Below are 21,593 nucleotides of genomic sequence, written 5' to 3'. Positions count from 1 at the left end.
ACCTCAACAGCCTAATCCCGTCTTCCTCCATATCCTTTGATCCCCTTTGGCCCAAGTGCCATCTCTGACACGATGGGTTTGTGGAACCCACCATGGAGTGGGCAGGGCTGTGGCATGCTTCATGGAGTGGGCGGGGTTTGGTGACGCGTCCTGGAGTGGGCGGGGTTTGGGGCGTGCCCTAAGGCGGGCAGGGTAGTTGGGCGTGCCCTCCGGTGGGCGGGGTCTTTGGCGTGCTCTCGGGTGGGTGGGGTTTAGTACGTTCTCTCGAGTGGGCGGGGTTTCGGGCGTGCCCCCGCGTAGGCGGGGTTTGGTACGTGCTCTCGGGTGGGCGGGGTTTAGTACGTGCTCTCGGGTGGGCGGGGTTTGGCGCGTGCTCTCGGGTGGACGGAGTTTGGGGCGTACTCTCGGGTGGGCGGGGTTTGGGACGTGCTCTCGGGTGGGCGGGGTTTGGGACGTGCTCTCGGGTGGGCGGGGTTTGGGACGTGCTCTCGGGTGGACGGAGTTTGGGGCGTACTCTCGGGTGGGCGGGGTTTGGTACGTGCTCTCGGGTGGGCGGGGTTTGGGACGTGCTCTCGGGTGGGCGGGGTTTGGGAGGTTGGGTCTCCTGTCTATTCTCCAGCAGTGTTCAGAACTCTGCTCGGCGGAGCCCAGGACGCCATGTTGGGCCTCGCTGTCGCTTTGAGCCCTGTGTCAGTGTGGCAGCCTCTAGTTTCTCGCATCATGTCCACTTCTGCATCGTCGCGGCCCCGAACCGTTCTCGGAACCATGGAGTTTGGACGACGCGTGGAGGCCAAACAATGCGCGGCAATGGTGTGCGCGTTCATGGAACGTGGGCACGACGAGCTGGACGGCGCGTTCATGTACGCAGAGGGGCGCACGGAGCAGATCATGGGCTCGATGGGACTGGGACAGAAAGGTCAGCCCAGGCCCTGGGGTGCCCGAGTAAATTATTCCGCTCAGACTACCTGCGATGGGTGATCTTCCACCTCAATTCCCCATTACCCCATCATTTCCTCAGACCCCAAATTTGTCTGTCACAACTTTAAATACTCTCAACGAAAGAGCACCCACATCTCAGTGTTCCAGATGCTGTAGCCGGTGGAAACTTTGAAAAAATAGCAGGAGTAGTACAGTGGTTAGCATTGTTGTTTCACAGCTCCAGGGTCCCAGGTTCGATTCCAGGCTTGTTTGTGCGGCGTCTGCACGCTCTCCCCGGTGTCTACATGGATTTCCTCCAGGTGCTCTGTGTTCCTCCCGTAGTGCAAAGATGTGTAGGTTAGGTGGTTTGGCCATGCTAAATTGCTCTTGAGTGTCCTAAAAGGTTAGGTTCCGGTGATAGGGTACAGGTGTGGTCTTGGGTGGGGGTGCTCTTTCCAAGGGCCGATGCAGACTTGGACTGAATGGTCTCCTTCTGCACTGTAAATGAATTATATTATGATCCTGGCTGATCATGCAGCTCAATAGCCTAATCCTGCTTTCCCCCATATCCTTTGATCCCCTTCGCCCCAAGTACTATATCTAAGTGCTTCGTGAAATCACACAATGTTTTGGCCTCAACTACCTCCTGTGGTAATGAATTCCACAGGCTCACCACTCTTTGGGTGAAGAAATTTCTCTTAATCGCTGTCCTAAATGGTCTACCCCATATCTTCAGACTGTGACCTCATGTTGTGGACGCACTCACCATATCAGAACTAAATACAAACAAATGCTGGAAATACTCTGGTCAGGCAGCATTGTGGGGAGAGAAATAGTTAACGTTGCAGTTCGAGGTTACCTTTCATTTAGGGCAGCACGGTGGCACACGGCGCACCGATGACCTAGGGTCAATCCCCTGTTATGGGCTAGGGTTTAGAGAACCCCAGAATGTATCATGGAGTTACCTGACCCACAACTTTTAATAGATTGTGGTATGGGGAGCACACGGCCCAGTCTACAGGTGTGGTACAGCAGAAATGGAAAAGTATTTTTTAAAGCAAAACAATGTTTATTCTCTGAACTCAAATTCACCTTTTTAAAACATAGTGAACATCTTAGCAACCATCATTCAAATACAACCCCCAAAGAACACAAAACTAGGTAATGCTTAAGCTGTCCTTTTAACATTCATAAGCCTTGAAACAAAACTTTTAACAGAAGCACATCAGGTTAAAGTCACTACTGAGAGCAGTTATTAGTTTTAAATCACCAAAGGAGCGATTTACAATCTTTAGATTACTGAGAGAGAGACTAATACCCCTTCTGGCTGTGACTGCAGCTATCCAGCTCTGAAAACTAAACTAAAACACACCCTGCAGCAAACAGCCTAAAACGAAAGTAAAAAGCTGACAGACAGCCCAGCTCCACCCACTCTCTGACATCACTGCAGTAATAAACGCCCATTTCTTAAAGGTACTCTCACACGACACCCATCCCCCAGTCACCGTCTGTGTGAAGTTAGCACATTGCGACCCTCCCAATGAGCCAATCCTGCCAAGGCCCTTCAGAATTTTGTATGTGCCAGTGATGTCAGCTCTCATTTTCTTACTTGATTTTGCACTGATTCCGGTTTCTTTCTGTATATTAAAGTAAAGATCACAACCAAAGTGAACCCATGGGATGGGAAGACATTGAAAGCGGAGAGTGTCCGATGTCAGTTGAATACCTCGTTGGAACGTCTGCAAAGAGAGAGTGTTGAGATCCTTTACCTCCACGCTCCAGACCATGAGACACCAATTGAAGAAACGTTGGCTGCCTGTCAGGAACTTCACCAACAAGTATAATATGGATATTAAAATATAACGCTGAGGCTGTGGGCATGCAGAGCAGGCCAGGAATATTGGAGAATGAGAGCTGTTTGGCTTGTCATGTCTGCCATCATAATGAAAGCACTGTCTGATTAATTTGCCACAGCACATTGAGCAGAGCAGTATGAGAGAGTGCTACCCTTAGACAAGATTTGAGGTTAGCTCCTCATCCTAACTTTCTTACTCAGCAGATGTTAAAGATCCCATCATGATTTATGAAGAGGAGCAGAGCGATCTGCTTGGGTCACGGCCTAACACCAGTAAAGAATTTATATTATTGAGTTTTGTAAAAAAGGTATAAAACAGTCATGCTCTTTAGAGTGATATAAAGCATAGAAAACACTTAGAGCAGTTTCTGAGCTGGTCTGATGCTGCAGCTTTGCATGGCTTTATTTTGTGGTGAGGGCAGGGTTTCCATTAATGAGGCAGTTGGTGTTCGATGTTCTTGCTACGGTGAAATAACTTGTAAAAAGCAGAATGTTTTAACGTGGATTTCTTTATAGGGGAAATTTAAAGAGTTTGGTCTCTCAAACTATGCATCATGGGAAGTGGCAGAGGTGTATTCAATCTGTAAATATAAAAACTGGGTCCTTCCGACAGTCTATCAGGTATGTTAAGGCTTGGCAACATCAATTTGCTGAAGCTTTCTTAGTTATTTGCTCATCTGATGTTTTTCCTGATATGTACTTGTGGATTAATTAGGAGGTTACTTCTGATTTTTGACAATGCGTATGTTCCACTGTCACCAAATCTGCCAGCCAAAAATCTGCTGCCTGTCCCCTAACTCACACCAGGTTCCATTCACCCATCACCTCTCTGCCCACTGACCTACATTGGCTTCTGGTTCAGCTTTGCCTCAATTTAAAAATTCTCATTCTTGTTTACAATATTTTATATGGCCTCGCCCTCTATATCTCTGTAATCTCATTCTTTCCTGCCGCCCCCAAGCTTTTTGCAGACCCCCCCCCCCCCCAATTCTGGTTTCCTGGGCATCCTCTTTCCCTCTCTTTCCTCCTTTAAGATGTTTCTTGTCCAAGGTTTTGGTGACACACCCTAACATCAACTTGTGTGACTCGGTGTCAGGTTTTGTGCCTTGAAGCATTTTATTACGTCCATAGTGCTATCAGCACTGTTGCTGTACCAACACTACATGAACTGCAGCGGTTCAAGAAGTGGCTCACCATCTTCTCAAGGCCAATTAGGGATGGGCAAGTCTTGTACTTGTGAGATGCCTGGTGTTTGTAAAAGGCACTATATGGTTGCCATTTGTTGGATCACAAAGCTAAATTTCTGAGAGCCACGTGCTGTAGCTAATGCCCATTTTTCCAGTTAGATGTGTATTCCAAATATAGATTATTTTCTCTGCAATAATTTACTTCTGTTTGTAGGGAATGTACAATGCCACCACCCAGCAAGTGGAGACAGAACTCTTACCCTGTCTCCGGCATTTTGGGATGAGATTTTATGCCTACAACCCGCTTGCAGGTATAGTATCATCCCAGAATTGGATGAATGTTAGAACAGAAGCAAACATTCTTACTGAATTTGTCCTGAGGAATAGTTTATAAAATGTGTGGCTCATTGGTGCAGGTGGGCTACTGACCGGGAAATATCAGTTTGAAGACAAAAATGAGAAACAGCCCACCGGCCGCTTCTTTGGAAACAACTGGGCTGAGGCGTACAGAAACAGGTGAGTTCACCAGCTTGTGTGCGGTTTTGGTCTCCTTCTCTGAGGAAGGATGTTCTTGCTCTCGAGGGAGCGCAGGGAAGATTTACCAGACTGATTCCAGGGATTGCGGGACTGTCATATGAGGAGAGATTGACTAGGTTGGTATTGTTCTCGCTGGAGTTCAGAAGAATGAGGGGGGATCTCATAGAGACTTAGAAAATTCTAATTGGACTAGACAGGTTAGATGCAGGGAAGACGTTACCAATGATAGGTGTGTCCAGAACCAGGGGTCACAGTCTGAGGATTCAGGGTAAACCATCTGACAGAGATAAGGAGACATTTCTTCACACAAAGAGTGATGAGCCTGTGGAATTCATTACCACAGGAAGTAGTTGAGGTTAAAACCTTGAATGTATTAGGAGGCGACTGGATAGAGCACTTGGGGAGAATGAGATCAAAGGCTTTGGGGAGAAAACAGGATTAGGCTATTGAGTTGGATGATCAGCCATGATCGTGATGAATGGCGGATTAGGCTCGAAGGGCCAAAAGGCCTCCTCCTGCTATCTTCTATGTATCTATGTCCAAGGCTTGGGCTTCACATTCTAACCCTCCCCTATTGCAATAATGAGTTGTTTGGCATCTGAATTCCTGACTGATTTCCAGTGATTTCTAAGCTTTGCATTCTGTTATTCTCACTGTAAACTTTTTTTCTTGCAATGGTTCAGGTATTGGAAAGAGCATCATTTCAGAGCTTTAAATCTTGTGAAGAAAGCAATCGATACAACTTATACTTCCGAGAAGCCAAGCCTGACAGCAGTAGCACTAAGATGGATGTATCATCACTCCAAACTCCGGGTATGGCCGATTCCAAAATGTAGTGATTCATGTCACAAATGACAACCCATCAAGATGATAACTTGGCCCGGTGGAAACACAGTGCGGCAACGATTTCCACTGAGCAGTTTGAGAAGCGTTTACAGGGTGGAGCTTAGCCTTCTCATTCTACATTGTTAGATAATCCTCAGCCTACTCATTCTCCACCTTCTCCTTTCGGATAACCCCAGCCTACTCATTCACCCACTACAGTATTCCTCAAAATCGGATTATTCACCTACAATAATTAAAATAGCTGATATCTTGCTTGTTTTCTGCAGGGGGACCTTGGTGACGGAGTTATTATTGGGATGTCAACGATAGAGCAACTTCAATTGAACCTGGCTGCGTCTGAGGAAGGGCCACTTGCCCCAGCTGTGGTTGAGGCCTTTAATGAAGCTTGGAATCTGGTAGCACACGATTGTCCAAATTATTTTCGTTAGCACAGACCTAGATAAGGAAGGCTTCTTAAATATACGCACTGAAATAATGAATTTAAGAATTATCATCCATTCTTAGAATCAGATTTAACAAAGTTATCAATTGATGGGTCTGGATGCGGATGAAATGATTCAGGTAACTGCAATTGCTAAGCTGCAATGGGAAATTATTTTACAGATACAGATGGTTGAGTTACAATGTCCTGTGATAAGGAATAAGGCAGAGGACAGAAACACCAGCAAGAGAAATAAGATTGAACTTTGAGGACTTCTTTAGTTACTCCGATCTCACAACTGTTGGAGAGTTGAACTGTCAACACAAACTGTAAACGGAATCAAAGCTGTTACTGAAATTGTAAAATATTTGTTTCAAATCTATCTCCAGTGGAGAATAAAAACCAAGACTGAATGACCATTTACACATTTGTTAGTGCTTGAATCATCTATTGCATCACACATGGGAGGATTCCTCTGAAACACTATGAATGTCCAAGAGTGAGAATGTATTGGTGTCCTTGTTTCACAGATTGGTATAAATTCCTATGTTCGCACATCCTACGTAAACAGGGGGCAACCTTCTACTGCTCCTACTGCTAAGGGGGATACAGGACAGTGTAGTTTCCAGAGGGTGGGTAGAAGGGAGCGTCTCGGACATTTACAAGGAACTTATGGGGTCAGAGGAGACGCAGACCGAGGAGCTGAAGCGCAAGTGGGAGGAGGAGCTGGGAGGAGAGATAGAGGATGGTCTGTGGGCAGACGCATTGAGTAGAGTCAACGCGACCGCAACATGTGCCAAACTCAGCCTGATACAATTTAAGGTCGTTCATCGGATTATGTTTATTAAAAAAAAATTCCTATGTTCGCATTTACAGTGTAAACTACTAAATAAAACTGGTTACATCGTTACCTTCCCAACACTGGTGTCACTATAACCTCTGTAGTTGGGGTTGAGGGCATTGTGTAATTGTTTACAATTATATTACAGAACATTAACAGTTGTAGCTGAGGGGCAGCACACTAACCAGTGTTGGAATGTTGGGAGTTCAAGGTTCATTCCAGAATTTCAGCAGCCAGTCATGAGTGTTATGCTTTCTCTTTTTAAGTTGTTTTTGGGATGCAAGTCCAGCATTGAATCATTACTGTCCGTTCCTCATTACCCTTGAAAGTGGTCTAGCTTTTTGAATCTCTACAGTCTATGTGGGTAGATACACCCACACTGCTTGTTTTCCTGTAGCAGTTTGATACAACTGACTGGCTTGCCCAGCTTTTTGATTGAGCATGTTAAAACTCAACCATATTCCTGTGCATCTGGAGTCACATGTAGGTCGGATTGGGCAAGGATAGCAGATTTCCTCTCGAAGGACATTAATGAACCGGATGGGGTTTTTGCAACAATGATGTAGTTTCCTCATTATTAGTGAGACTAACTGTTTATTCCAGTCTTATTGAATTATGTCCCTGATGTTAAACTGGTATCTTGGCTTTGTGTCTGTAGATATAAAAGTGTTTTTCAAAGTGTGGGTAGCGACCTGTGGGTGTCAGGAGGGTTGCTGAGCGATCGGCTGCGGCGTTCCCAAGCACGGGAGAAGTGACTCATAGCCTCTACCAACATTTTTAGTGAGAATGGCCATCACAACCGCCTTTTAAATGGAAATGGAAAGACCCTGTGCAGTCTTCCAATCAGCAGTGAGCAGGTCAGGCACCCTCTATGTACTTGCTTTTGGCACCAAATCATGGAGGAATTTCTTCTATTTTATAGCTGCTCGGAAGCAAAGGAAGAGAACTGTGAAGCTGGATGGTTTTCACAATGTCTACTGGACAAGTTCTCAGAACTGAATCTGCTGGAGAGAGCTGCTCAGGAGACTGGAGGGCAAGACAAAGCAGTGATAGTATTGGCTCCGTACAGAGCTCCATGGCCTCTGGTTAACAACCTACAAATAAGAAACTGAACTCGGGAACGAAGAAGTATAAAGATGATTTATTGAGGCATGATTTTATCAATTGTGCCAACGCAAATAAGGATGCAAAGCCCATGTGTCTTATATGCAGGGAAGTACTGGCAAACGAGGTAAGTTTTTTCATTTAGATAAGAGTACCCAATTACTTTTTTCCAACTAAGGGGCAATTTAGCATGGCCAATCCACCTACCCTGCACATCTTTGGGTTGTGGGGGACAAAACCCACACAAACACAGGAAGAATGTGAAAACTCCACACGGACAGTGACCCAGAGCCAGGATTGAACCTGGTATTATGGTGCCGTGAGGCAGCTGTGCTAACCACCGCCACTGTGCTACCTCGCAAAGAGGCAAGTTGAGGGTGAAAAATTGCTTTTGAGGTGAAGATCCCAGAGTCAGATATTAACTTTTAAAAAATAAATTTAGAATATCCAATTCATTTTTTTCAATTAAGGGGCAATTTAACGTGGCCAATCCTGCACATCTTTGGGTTGTGGGGGTGAAACCCACGCAGACACGGGGAGAATGTGCAAACTCCTCACAGACAGTGACCCAGGGCCGGGATTCGAACCCGGGTCCTCAGCGCCCTAGGCAGCAATGCTAACCACTGTGCCACCGTGCCGCCCAGTCAGATATTAACTTACAGCTGACTCCAAATTAAAAGACTATCTGCTGCACCTGAACGGTGATACGGCATCATAAACAAGCTAAACGTTGTCAGTATTCTTGAAGCATCATCCAAGAGTATCCAGTGCTGAGCAAAACAAGCAGATTGTCGTTATTGCCTTCACAATGACCTACATATGCGAGGTTGGATTTTCAGATTTCACAAAGATGGTAAAAATCAAGAAAGACGTGCTTGTTAGGTGAATTGGTTATGCTGAAGTTGGCTCCTGATAATAAGCATTGCCCTCTCTTCCTTTGAATCTGATTAGAGCCAGATCACGAGGACCAAACAGGCTCCACTTTCGCATTAAAAAGCAAGTGAACTTGGTGTGTGTCGCAAAGGTTGGCCAGTTGACAAAAGTGGGTCTCTGGGGAAAAAAGGCTTTGAAGAACACCACTGCTCACTGCTATAGTGGTATCTTGCCCATAAATTGGCTGCCACTTACAATTGTGACTACACACTGTTCATCAGCTGTGAAAGACTCAGGAAGGAGCTGTATAAACAAGAGTTAGTTTGTCTATAACACCAGGATGGTAAATCAGTCAGTTTCCTGGAGGTCAGTACAGACCATTAAACTCCTACATTTCATGCCTCTTCCACCAATAGGCGAGACCCAGCCAATAAAGTTCCAAACTTTTATTAAAAATCCACATTAAAGTTGGTGTCCATTATTGCAATATCGGATATCCTAAATGTTTGTGGCATTGCTCATTTGTCACCGATGGTTACTACTGATGGCACACACTGCAGCCCTTGAACCTCCAGTCACTCCTGTTCATCGTCCATCTCAATCTCTTTGTTGCTTCTTTCACCAGTTGCTGCCAGTTGCTCAAATTCACCAGTCTCGGAATTCCACATACATTTTATTGTCACTTTGAAGTCCGCCATCTCAACACCAAGAAGTTTCTGGGAGAGAAGAGAGAGTGCATAATTAAGAAATTGTGTCCAATATCAACAGTATTTGAAAAGAGCATTTTTAGGAAGTTATATTATGACATGCAGTTAATTTTCCCCATTTCATTGGTACATTCCAGCTGCTTCTCAGTAATTTCAAGTTTCTGAAAGTTAGTTTTAAAAAATAAAATAACGACTCACCAGAAGACGTGCTTGTTCAGGGGTCAGTGAGGCACCTTCTTTACACACGTCATAATCAGACAATAATGTGACAACGCCTAGGAGACAGAGACCACACAAGTAAAACCCAACTACTGCCTACTGTTCCAAATTTTATTCTTTCACATGTAATAGTGGAGAAGAAAAGCCCAGTTTGCACAAGTTGCCATTGCTTTTACCGTACCTTTCTTCAATGTGGTTGGTAATCCAAGCTGCCGCAGCTGTGGCTCAAGAGAGTGTATGAACTGTGGCAGTGGTCCAGCATCTAGTCTAACAGCCATTGTAGCTATATTCCCAGCACGAGCAAAATTGGACTCAGTGTATTGATCAAACCACCTACAGATTGGAGCAGATTCAACAGACAGTATTGATGAACTCTGCAGAAAGGCTAAAGAATTAAAATAAGAGTGGGAACAGGTCAGAGGGAAAGTCGACAGGAAAAAATGTTGGGAGACTCACTCAATCACTTCCGCCTTTGTGCGATTCGTGAACAGAAGGCCTACTTCACCTTGTAACTGTTTACTGACCTAGAGGAAAATACATTATAAAATTCTGTAGATGCTGTAAATATTCAGGATCTAAGCAAGCAATGTAGGGTTAATGATTAATATCAATGACTTTTCATCACAACTGAGAAAAAGATAGACCTGAAATGTTAACCATATAAACTTTTGAGTTGCATTCTGGAAATGTAGGCTCAAAGATGGAGTCCGAGATCCCATACATGATCCAGTCACTGACAACTCACCTTGTGCAAACCATCCTTGTATTCGTCTGCTGGTTCTCTTCCTAGGGCCACCATCATCACTTTGTTTTTACCAAAGAAAAACCTGCACAAACACAAAATAGAAGTTTCACACTTACTTGCACAAGAGAGTGATAGCACTTTTAAAAAAATAAATTGAGTACTCAATTCATTTTTTCCAATTAAGCGGCAATTTAGTGTGAGCATTCACCTTCCCTGCATAGCTTTAGGTTGTGGGGGTGAAACCCATGTAAACACGGGGAGAATGTGAAAACTTCACACGGACAGTGACCCAGAGGCGGGTGATAGCAAAAATGACAGCACATGGAACTGAAAGCAATCTATTTGACTTGGGTAAATAATTGAGGAGGTAGGGGACAGTGCAAGGATAATTGATATGTCTCCTTAATAACCTGCTTGTGGCCGAGGAGCTCTTCCGAGTCGCAATGCAGATTCCGTTCACTAAGGGGCACAATGGACATGATCGTCACTGTACAGCAACTACAAAAGAAATGCAGAAAGCAGCACCATCCCTTATCCATGACCTCACATCGACCGTTGACACTGTCAACCGCAAGGAATTATGGCGTGTCCCCAGTTCCGGCTGCACCCAAATGTTTGTCATCATCCTCTGCCTGCTCCACGATGACATGCAAGCCCTGATCCTGACCAATGGATCCAATGATGCTCTTCTCAATTTTCATGGCTGCAACGCTCCACCACACCCTCAGCACGCTCCCCACTAGAACGGAGCTAAATTACAGAACAAAAGGGAATCTTTTCAACCTCTGCCATCTGCAGACCAGATCTCAGGTTGCCCCATCCTGTCAGTGAACTACAGTATGAAGACTTTGGTTGCGCCTCTGCAGTCTTGGAAACTGAGCTCCAAGCCATCGTCAATATCTTCATCCAGGCTACAATAGCATAGGCCTTACACTAAGCACCCATAAGAGAGGTCCTCTATCAACCAGGCCCTTACACGTAGCACAGCCCCCCCCCCCCCCAGGATATAAAAACCCATGACTAGGTCTTAGACAACGTAGACCACTTTTCATACTTGGGGGCCTACTGTCAACAAGGACAGAAATCGGCGACAAGTTCAGGGCACCTTCATTGTGACAGCACAGCCTTTGGTCGCCCGAAGAAAGGAGTGTTTGAAGACCAGGAACCTCAGTCTTGGCACCAAGCTCATGGTCTACAGAGCAGTATTGATATCTGCCCACCTCTGGCTCAAAGACTTGGACTATGTACAGCATGTGCCTCAAAACCCTGGAGAAGTACCATCACTGCCGTCTCCACAAGATCCTGCAAATCCATTGGCAGGATAGGTGCACCAACGTCAGTGTTCCCATTCAGGCCAACATCCCCAGAACAAAGTATTGACCGTGTATGATCAGCTGCAGTGGGCAGGCCACATCGTCCGACTGTTTGACATGAGACTCCGGAACAAGCGCTCTACTTGGAGCTTCGACATGGCAAGAGAGCCCCAGCAGGTCAGAAGAAACACTTTCAAGGCCAACCTCAAAGCCACGCTGAAAGAGTGCAGCATTCCATTGACACCTGCGAATCCATGGCCCAAGATTGCCCAAAATGGAGAAAAAACACCTTGATTTCATTGCTGACAGCAAGCTGAAGCCAAGCATCGACAGTCAATGGTAACCCAGGCACCCAATCCACCCACCCCTCCACCGCCACCTACCAGACCTATGACAGAGACTGTAGGTTACGCCTGAGAACTCATTTTTAGTGTGGAGGTAATTCATCCTCAACTCTGAGGGACGGCCTAAGAAGAATTGATATGCACTTGCACTCAAAATTGGCAGGATAATGTTAGCGATGACCCCAGGGATCTGTACTGGGCTCTTCTCTTTTCATGATATTCATAAATGACTTTAATAAAGGAATCGGAAGCTGTACATTAAGTTTGCTGCTGAAATTAAGTCAGATGCCACAGTAAATAGTGTAGATAGCAATGAAAAGCTTCAAAGGGCAGTGATATATTAAGTGGGCAAAACTGTGGCAGATGCAATTAGGTGTTCATCTTGGAACTGTTGAGGGTTACAGAGATTTCACAACTGAAGCTGATACGATTTTTGTTTAGATGTTGGCGTCAAAGGAGCAAGTATCAGACAGGTTAAATGGAGTTAAGACATACATCAGCCAGTTGAATTCAATGATGGAACAGAATCAAGGGGCTGAATGGCCTACTACCATTCCTAGGTTCCTCCTCTGCACAACGCAAATAAAATCAATCCACCTAGTACCCATTTTACTGAAGTTGGTATGTGTCCGGGGGGGGGGGGGGGAACGACACACACTTAAATCCCAGTGACTCACCGGCTATGTTTCCAGGCACTCCGCATGTCCTTTAGTTTATTATTTCTCATATTCTCAATAGAAAAGACAAAGACGTTCTTGTAGGTGTCCACACATTTTCTTAACTAAAAAGACAAGACGACAATTAAGGGTTTATACAAAACATCAGCATACTTTGGCCATTTCCCACCAGCTTAATTAAGGGATTAATTAACCCTATAGCAACTTGCATGTTTATAACCACTTGAATTTAGAAAAATATCCAAACTAGGGGCTGGTTTAGCAAAGGGCTAAATTGCTGGCTTTTAAAGGAGATCAATGCAGGCCAGCAGCACGGTTCAATTCCCGTACCAGCCTCCCCGAACTGGGCTGGAATGTGAGGACTAGGGGCTTTTCACAGTAACTTCATTTGAAGCCTACTTGTGACAATTAGCAATTTTCATTTCATTTCAATTTTCAACTTCACAGGATTATCAATCATAATTTGATACACAGCCCCACAAAGGAATATTAGGACAGCTGACCAAAAGATTGGACAAAGCTAGGCTTTAAAGAACGAGAAGTTTAGCAAAGGAAATTCACAATTTAACACCCTGACGGCTGAATGAGCAATCACAATATGGGAAGACAAGGGAGCAGCAAGGCCATAGAGGGATTTGAAGTGAAATGAATGAAATGAAAATTGCTTATCGTCACAAGTAGGCTTCAAATGAAGTTACTGTGAAAAACCCCTAGTCGCCACATTCCGGCGCCTGTTCAGGAAGGCTGGTACACAAGGATGAAATTACAAATTTCATGGATTGCCAGACCAGGGTCCATGCAGGTTCGTATAATGGGCTGAGGAGGGGCAGTATTGGATTTCAGTATCTTGGTTAAGAGGAAGAGATGACATTAGGGGAGATAGAGAAAGAGAGGTTGAGAGTTAAAACAGGGGTAGGCAGGAATCATAATTTGGCGAGCAAAGAAAACCAAGGGATTGGTGTGGAGGCCAAACAGAAGTCTCAATTTTAATGTCAGAGGTTCAAGGGTTCCTCTCACTTGGAGGAGTTGAGAGGTGGACGGGCTCAAGGATACAAATCAGTATTATAGACAAGTCAGGGATTATTTTTGTTCTTGTTACAGTCCAGCCAGATCTCCCTAATTTAGACAGCAAAAATGGGCTGTACCAGGGCAGGGGAAGAGCGAGGAATTTACTGGACAAAAATTGCAGCTAGCGAAAAGTTTTGAGAACCAAAGAGTTGGGAGTTTGTGTAAGGTATTTGAGAAGGGAGGCGGGGAAAAGATTTTCCCAGAGTCGAAAATGACGAGAAGACCCGGTCTGTGCCTCAGACAATGGGATAGAATAGAATATGGGCAGCATGGTAGCACAAGTGGCTTCACAACACCAGGATCCCAGGTTCAGTTCCCCGCTGGGTTACTGTCTGTGTGGAGTCTGCACGTTCTCCCAGTGTCTGCGTGGGATTCCTCCTGGTGCTCCGGTTTCCTCCCACAGTCCAAAGATTAGGTGGATTGGCCATGATAAATTGCCTAGTGACCAAAAAAGGATAGGAGGCGTTATTGGGTTACAGGGATAGGGTGGAAGTGAGGGTTGAAGTGGGTCGGTGCAGACTCGATGGGCCGAATGGCCTCTTTCTGCACTGTATGTATGTGTTCTATGTAGAGGGAGAGGCCCGAAGCGCCGCTCTTACTGCTGCAACGGAGTCAATACGATTAACGACTCACCTCCTCGATCAGGTTCTGTTTGATCTGCAATCCTTTCTTTGTTGTTTTAGTCAGAGAAACTGCGGAAATGATATAAAAAGGAGTGAGTGGATTGAACAATTCAACCAGCGAGACAGGAACCGAGCTTTTAAGCCCCGAGTCCAAGTTCCTGGAAACTCTCGGATTAGGTCAAATCGCGGCCTCCCCTCCACCAAAACCCCCTGACTGGGTCCATCTCCCCGGACAGAGCAGAGTCTTACCCCGCTTGTCGCGCCGGGATCGCGGCATTGCCTCTCAGTCTCTCGCCGCTCACGCTGCCTCGGTGCGCTCAGGACCCCGTGCCGCGCAGTCTGATGGGATTATGGGCGCCTTCACTCCGCCGGAACATTTATTCAGGGTTTAAAAACCAGGTCCGAGAGATCAGACCTGTAAACGACCCATCGGGCTGATTGAATCGTCCAAACAGGAGGCTCCTGGTCACAGACTCTGGGCGCCGGGAGGAAACTTTCCCACCGTTGGGGAGAAGCGGACTCTCTTGTGCGCTCTGGGATAGCGGAGGACCCAGCTTCCCCCATTGCATTCTGGGATTCTGGAGGACCGAGCAGTGATGGTGGTTCTCTCTGGCATTTGGCTCCTTTTCGCTCTCTTTGAGTTTGCAGCGGCGATTTACGAGGATCAAGTCGGGAAATTCGACTGGTGAGTCGCTGGGAGGAGAGGCCTGCGAGGGTGGGGTTCTGAAGAAGAAGGTTTGCAGCAGTCACTCGGGGCCGCCGGTTCCCTGCTTTCCCCTGGAAACCAGGTGTGGGAGGGCCCGAGGGCGAGCGGCAGGTTTGTTTTCTCCCAGGTCGAGCCTCGGGAGAACAGGCAGCTCTCAGCCCAAAACGGGGCAGGAGAGGGGCGGAATCAGTGACTGTTGTGAATTCACTGAAAACCCCACCAACTGACTGAAATTCGACAAACTTCGAATTAAACCTGAAGCATTTGGGAAAGTAGAATACGGATAGGTAATGAAAACTAAATGGTAGGGCAGCACAGTGGTTAGCATTGCTGCCTACAGCGCTGAGGATCCGGGTTCGAATCCCAGCCCTGGATGCACATTCTCCCCGTGTCTGCGTGGGTTACCACAGCCCAAAAGATGTGCAGGGTAGGTGGATTGGCCACGCAAAATTGCCCTTTAATTGGAAAAAACAATTGGGTACTCTAAATTTAAAAAAATAAAAGCTAAATGGTATAATTTCAAAAGTGTTTGGACAGAGTCACCTGAAGAATAGATTGGGTACAACTGGTAGGAGAGTCGATATGTTGTAAGGTAAGATAATTGATGGTAATTGTCAAAAAGTACGTTTTTTACTTAACGAGCGAGTTATGAACTGCAAAATGCACAGCCTGAAAAAGTGATGTAAGAAGATTCGGTTGTAACTTTCAAAAAATCATAGAATTTGCAGTAAAGGCACCAACCCTTGGAAAGAGCACCCCACTGAAGCCCACGCCTCCACCCTATCCCAGTAACCTCATCTAACCTTTTGGACACTAAGGGGCAATTTAGCATCACCAATCCACCTAACCCGCACATCTTTGGACTGAGAGGAAACCGGGGCATCTGGAGGAAACCCATGCAGACACTGGGAGAATGTGCAAATTCCTTTCAGACAGTCACACGAGGCTGGATTTGAACCCAGGTCCTTGGAGCTGTGAGACAGCAGTGCTAGCCACCGTGCCACCCCTTTCAAAAGGGAATTGGATAAATACTCTTAAGAATTGCAGGTCTATGGGGAAAGAGTAAGACTGGGACTAACTGGATGGCTTTTTCAAAGAGACCGCACAGGTGTGATGGATTGAATGATTTATTCTATGTTGTGTTGTATTGTGACTGAGTTAATGCCATAGTCACAATTCTTATTATAATTCTCTAGTAGTCAAATGCACAATGCTTCTGTTTTAATTTTTAAGGCGACGACAATATGTTGGAAAGCCCCGGTTTGCACATTTTGATGCACCTACACAGAACTCAAGGAAACTCATGGTTGCAACAGAGAATAACGTGATTGCTTCTATCAACTTGAGGAATGGCGAAATCAGTGAGTGTTGTCGAGTTGACATTGCTGGGATTAATTCTACTCGGATTACAAACTGTCACTTATCTCAGCATTGTTGTTTTTGTTTTGATTTGCAGTCTGGCGTCAGGTGGATAAAGAAAGCCCTGAGGGGAATGTGGATCTGATGTTGTTCTATGGACAGGGTGGGTGCAGTCCATTCAATTCTATTTAACTTGTACTGTTCATATTATGGCTTTCTATAAGCGTTAGTGAAATCTCAGTGACTCTACAGATAATTCTTGCTCGATTTCATAGAATCCCTACATGCATAAGGAGGCCCATCGGGTCTGCACTGACCCTTGGAAAGAGCACCCTACCTAGGCCCACGCTCCTATCCTATCCCGTAACCCAGTAACCCCACCTAACCTTTTGGTCACGAAGCGGCAATGTAGCATGGCCAATCCACCAAATCTGCACATATTTGGACTGTGGGAAGAAACCGGAGCACCCAGAGGAAACCCACGCAGACACGGGGAGAAAGTGCAAATTCCACAGTCACCCGAGGCCGGAACTGAACCCACTTTGCCACCGTGCCCCCCTATTGGGAGATTATTGTTTCATCCTATGTCTAAATGCCATGCTCAACTAACTGCGCTTTTGCTGGCGTGAAAATCGTGAATCAGTTAATTCTGTTATATCCATGACAGCAAAACAATATAATGTTTCCAGCACCCCAAGCATTGAATCTTGTGCAGGATTGACCCTCTCTGCAATTACATCATTAATTTGATGTTGTTGAACTCCAGACTGAAGAGGATGGAGAGGTAGCAAATTTGAAAAACAATTGGCAGAGGGAATTAGAGTTTTACAGAACAAATAGAGACACTTTGGCCTATCTTGTCTGCGCCAACCATCAAGCATCTTTTATTCTAATCCAATGGTTCCCAACCCTTTCAGTAACATGGCAGACTGCAATGAAACAACCAATTCCATGGCACACCCACTTTATTCCAACTGAATCGATTGCTCAGATATGCCCCAGAATGTTGAAGCGAACCAACAGTGACCAATCACATATAAGGGGCGGGACACAGGGTGCACCACAATTCAGCAATCCACGTTTTAAAATTTTAAAAATGTAGTTTTCCAATTGAGGGGAAATTTAGTGTCGTCAATCCACTTAGCCTGCCCTTTGTGGGCAGCACGGTAGCACAAGTGGATAGCTTCACACTGTGGCTTCACAGTGCCAGGGTCCCTGATTCGATTCCCCGCTGGGTCACTGTCTGCGGAGTCTGCACGTTCTCCCCGTGTATGCATGGGTCTCCTCCGGGTGCTCTGGTTTCCTCCCACAGTCCAAAGACATGCAGGTTAGGTGGATTGGCCATGATAACCAAAAAGGTTAGGAGGGGTTATTGGGTGGAAGTGAGGGCTTAAGTGGGTCGGTGCAGACTCGATGGGCCGAATGGCCTCCTTTTGCACTGTATGTTCTATGCACATCTTTGGGCTGTGGGGGCGAAATCCAGCAAACACGGGGATAATGTGCAAACTCCACACGTACAGTGACTCAGAGCCGGGATCGAACCTGGGACCTCAGCGCCGTGAGGCAGCAGGGCTAACCCACTGCGCCACCGTGCTACCTGTTATTTTCTCTCTTTTAACAACACCTGGTTTGGGATCATTTTGTGTTACACTCTGTAACTTCTGTTACACAGCCATGCTATGTGTCAAATTGAAAGCAATATATTAGATAATGACTACATACTTTACAAAGATTGTTTTCTGTGGGTGTTTTTTTTTACATAGCATGATAAGCTAGGTGTAAGAACTCCAAATCAAGGTGCAATTTAGTGTTCATGGTTTGGCATTTTCATCCATAATATTTGATTCCGTGCAATTGCTGTACATGTTTGTGAAAATGATTAGCTAAAAGGTATTAGAATAAATTCAGGCGCATATATTTCCTCAACATCTTTCTATTTTGTGTCGTTGAGTTTGCTGTAATTAATGTTAAGATTCGGGTCACGGGTGAGCTACACAGATGTTCCTTACCCCATACCAGCCTAAGGTTTACAATGTTACGATTTTCACAAAGAAGCTCCACTACAGCTACATATTGCTTCTTGAAACATTCTGTCCAATACAAAACACTAGCTGCATAATTTCCCATCATCAGTTCACGGGGAACAGAGTTTTCATTGTTCCCTCACGGCATGACCAGTGTATATTGTCCACTCCAAAAGCTTTCTGAAAAGCAATTCCAATTTTATAGAACAAAGCTCATTCAAAGCATCAAAAATGAAACATGCTGTGGAAATGTTGCCTTATTCCAAAGAGTTGCAAGTGAAGCATGTTTTTTTTTAAAAACCTGCAAATAATAGAACAAGTTGCTCACTGTCAGGCAAACCGTGACCGATGATTGAGCAAAAAAATCAAGTGGGCCCACCTACTGTCTGTTGAATTTGATAGTCGACCCCTGAATTTGGTGCAGTTGCAAGGACAAGGAAATGAATGATCTTTCTACCTGCCTTTTAATCAAAGATTCCTTTGTTCTTATAGCATAAATGCTGCTAGAGATCCGGCAGGGAGAGTGGAAGTGTGCCCCTCGGTTGAAGGTCTTTTCTTACTTCCTCCACTAGGCTGGTCAGGTTCCACTTGTGGATCTGTGTCCAGTCTCTGGCTATTTGGATCCCAAGGTAACGGATTCTGTTCTGGGTCGTTTTAAACGAGAGCCCTTTCAGTTCTGTGCCTCCCCCTTTTGGGTTCACTGGGAATGTCTCGCTTTTGCCCAGGTTACGTTTGTAGCCCGAGAAGGTTCCAAACTCTTTCAGTATTTGTAGTATTGCCTTCAGTCCCTCCTGTGGCGTTGAGACATAGAGGAACAGGTCATCTGCATAGAGTGAGACTCTGTGCTTTCTGTCTCCTCTCCAGATTCCCTTCCAGCTTTTTGCGTCCCTCAGGGCTATCGCCAGTGGTTCGATCGCTAGCGCGAACAAGAGTGGGGACAAGGGGCAGCCCTGTCTTGTTCCTCTCTGTAGCTGGAAGTATTCAGAGCTGGTGGTGTTAGTTCGGACACCCGCTTTGGGAGCGTTGTACAGGAGCCTCACCCAGGCGGTGAATCCCGCTTCTAGCCCAAACCGTTCCAGTACCTCGAGGAGGTAGCTCCATTCGACTCTGTCAAAGGCCTTTTCTGCGTCCAGGGAGACTATCACCTCTGGTGTTCTCTCCCCGGGGGCTGGTCATTATCACATTCAGCAGCCGCCTGACATTCGCAGTGAGCTGCCTACCCTTGACAGCCTGTTTGGTCCTCTGCGACCACCTCTGGTACGCAGCCCCCCAGCCTTTTGGCCAGCACCTTTGCGAGTATTTTCGCATCCACGTTCAGCAGTGAAATGGGTCTGTATGATCCACATTCCGTCAGGTCTTTATCTTTTTTGGGTATCAATGGGATTGTGGCCTGCGCTAGCATTGGGGGCAGGGTGCCCCATGCCAGTGAGTCCGCGAACATGTCCCTTAGGTGTGGGGCCAGGACTGGTGCGAATTTTTGTCTGACGGAATTGGTACACTGCTTTCCTAGTGGATAACAGGTTAAAGTCCATTTGCAACTTTTTCCTCTCTGCCAGCAGCCCTACTGTCGGGGCCTCGAAGTACTTTCTATCGACTTCCAGAATGGAGTCCACTAGCTGTTGCCTGGCCACCCTCTTCCCTATCTCTACTTGCCTTGTAGGCTATGATCTCTCCTCTGATCATGGCCTTCAGTGTCTCCCAAAACGTGGAGGGTGAGACCTCCCCGTTTTGGTTGTTACTAACGTAATCGCCTGTGGCCTGAGATATATTTTGGCAGAAAGCATTGTCGGCCAGGAGGTCCATGTCCAGCCTCCATGTGGGGCGCTGGGCCCAGCCTGTCTCCAACCTCTCATCCATATAATGTGGAGCGTGGTCGGAGATAACGATCGCAGAGTAGTCCGTTCCCATGATCCCTGGAGCACCAAATTCCCCACTGCAAAGAAGTCGATACGGGTGTATACCTTGTGCACCTGCGAAAAGAACGAGAACTCCTTTTCTCCCAGGTGCAGGAACCTCAATGGGTCCACCGCCCCCATCTATTCCATGAAGGCCCCTAACTCCCTAGCCATGCTAGGCTTTTTCCCCGTTCTGGGGTTTGATCGGTTGCCCATATGCTTTCTTAACCACTTTATCTACCTGTCCTGCTGCTTTCGGGGATCTGTGAACGTGCACCCCAAGGTCCTTGTGGTTCTCTGTATATTCTAGAGTCCTACCGGTGTATATTCTCTTGCCTTGTTAGTCCTCCCAAAATGCAACACCTCCCACTTTGCAGGGTTAAATTCCATTTGGCTCTGTTCTGACCAACACATCTATATTGTCCTCTTATCCAAGACTTTACTCATCTCTATTTACCACACCCAATATTTGTGTCCTGCGAACCTGTTGATCATACGCCCCATGTTCACGTCTAGATCATTAATGTGCACTACAAACAGAAAAGGACCCAGCACAGATCCCTGTGGTGCACGAGTGGACACAGGCTTCCGGTCACAAAAATAACCGTTGACCATCACCCTCTGCCTCTTACTGCTAAGCCAATTTTGGATCCAAATTGCCCTGGATCCCATGGGTTCTTACTTTCTTAATCAGTCTCCCATGCAGGACCTTGTTAAAAGCCTTACTGAAATCTATATAGACTACATCAACTGCCCTGCCTCCATCTACACACCTAGTCACCTCAAAAAAAATCAATTACATTTGTGAGACAATCTCCCCCTGACAAAGCCATGCTGACTATCTTTGAGTAATCCTTGCTTCTCCAATTGGAGATTAGTTCTGTCCCTCAGAATTTTTTCCATAATTTCTCTACCACGAATGTTAGACTCACTGGCCTGTAATTACCTGCTCTTTCCTAACGTCCCTTCTTGAATAATGGATGTCCGTAAAACATTAGCTGTCCTCCAGCCCTGTGGCACCTCTCCTGTGGCCAGAGAGGATGTGAAAATTCATGTCCGAGCCCTGCATTTTCCGCTTTTGCCTTACACAGCAGCCTAGGATGCATCTACTTTAAGCCTCCAAAACCATTAACATCACTTCTTTCTCAATGCAAATCTGTTCAATTCTATCACAGTCCCTATCCCTGCTTTCAGTCGTCCTACTCCATAGTAAATATAGATGCAAAATACTAAATTTAATTACCTCATCTACATCATCCGGCTCCAAACACCGATTGACATTTTGGTCTCTAATGGGCCGCATTCTTCCCCTGGTTACCCGTTTGCCTAAA

At 46.0% G+C, this 21,593-nt stretch overlaps 3 protein-coding genes across 4 annotated transcripts in view; 2 read left to right on the top strand and 1 right to left on the bottom strand.

Annotated features, from left to right (window-relative positions):
• The first annotated feature begins 586 nt into the window (after positions 1 to 586).
• LOC119979462 (aflatoxin B1 aldehyde reductase member 2-like) lies at positions 587 to 6,187 on the top strand. The gene is made up of 7 exons (XM_038821716.1): positions 587 to 916; positions 2,569 to 2,756; positions 3,290 to 3,394; positions 4,175 to 4,271; positions 4,377 to 4,476; positions 5,181 to 5,310; positions 5,610 to 6,187. Exons 1-7 carry the CDS (start codon positions 658 to 660, stop codon positions 5,769 to 5,771), a joined length of 1,041 nt encoding a protein of 346 aa, XP_038677644.1. The 5' UTR covers positions 587 to 657; the 3' UTR covers positions 5,772 to 6,187.
• A 1,543-nt stretch (positions 6,188 to 7,730) lies between these two features.
• Positions 7,731 to 14,744, bottom strand: mrto4 (MRT4 homolog, ribosome maturation factor). Its single transcript, XM_038821719.1, has 8 exons — positions 14,528 to 14,744; positions 14,289 to 14,347; positions 12,588 to 12,691; positions 10,254 to 10,335; positions 9,965 to 10,032; positions 9,690 to 9,841; positions 9,488 to 9,564; positions 7,731 to 9,298 (listed from the first exon to the last, which is right to left on the bottom strand). Exons 1-8 carry the CDS (start codon positions 14,553 to 14,555, stop codon positions 9,158 to 9,160), a joined length of 711 nt encoding a protein of 236 aa, XP_038677647.1. The 5' UTR covers positions 14,556 to 14,744; the 3' UTR covers positions 7,731 to 9,157.
• A 28-nt stretch (positions 14,745 to 14,772) lies between these two features.
• emc1 (ER membrane protein complex subunit 1) overlaps positions 14,773 to 21,593 on the top strand; it is a 42,599-nt gene continuing 35,778 nt past the window's right edge. For both annotated transcript variants that reach the window (XM_038821712.1, XM_038821711.1), the window contains exons 1-3: positions 14,773 to 14,963; positions 16,218 to 16,345; positions 16,441 to 16,506. In XM_038821712.1, coding sequence (XP_038677640.1) covers positions 14,875 to 14,963; positions 16,218 to 16,345; positions 16,441 to 16,506 — 283 coding nt within the window. In that variant the 5' untranslated portion in view covers positions 14,773 to 14,874. The remainder of the gene's footprint in view (positions 14,964 to 16,217; positions 16,346 to 16,440; positions 16,507 to 21,593) is intronic.

The sequence above is a fragment of the Scyliorhinus canicula genome, chromosome 16 (assembly GCF_902713615.1).
Source record: "Scyliorhinus canicula chromosome 16, sScyCan1.1, whole genome shotgun sequence".
NCBI classification, from domain to species: domain Eukaryota; kingdom Metazoa; phylum Chordata; class Chondrichthyes; order Carcharhiniformes; family Scyliorhinidae; genus Scyliorhinus; species Scyliorhinus canicula.
This window is presented reverse-complemented; position numbering and strand designations above follow the sequence as displayed.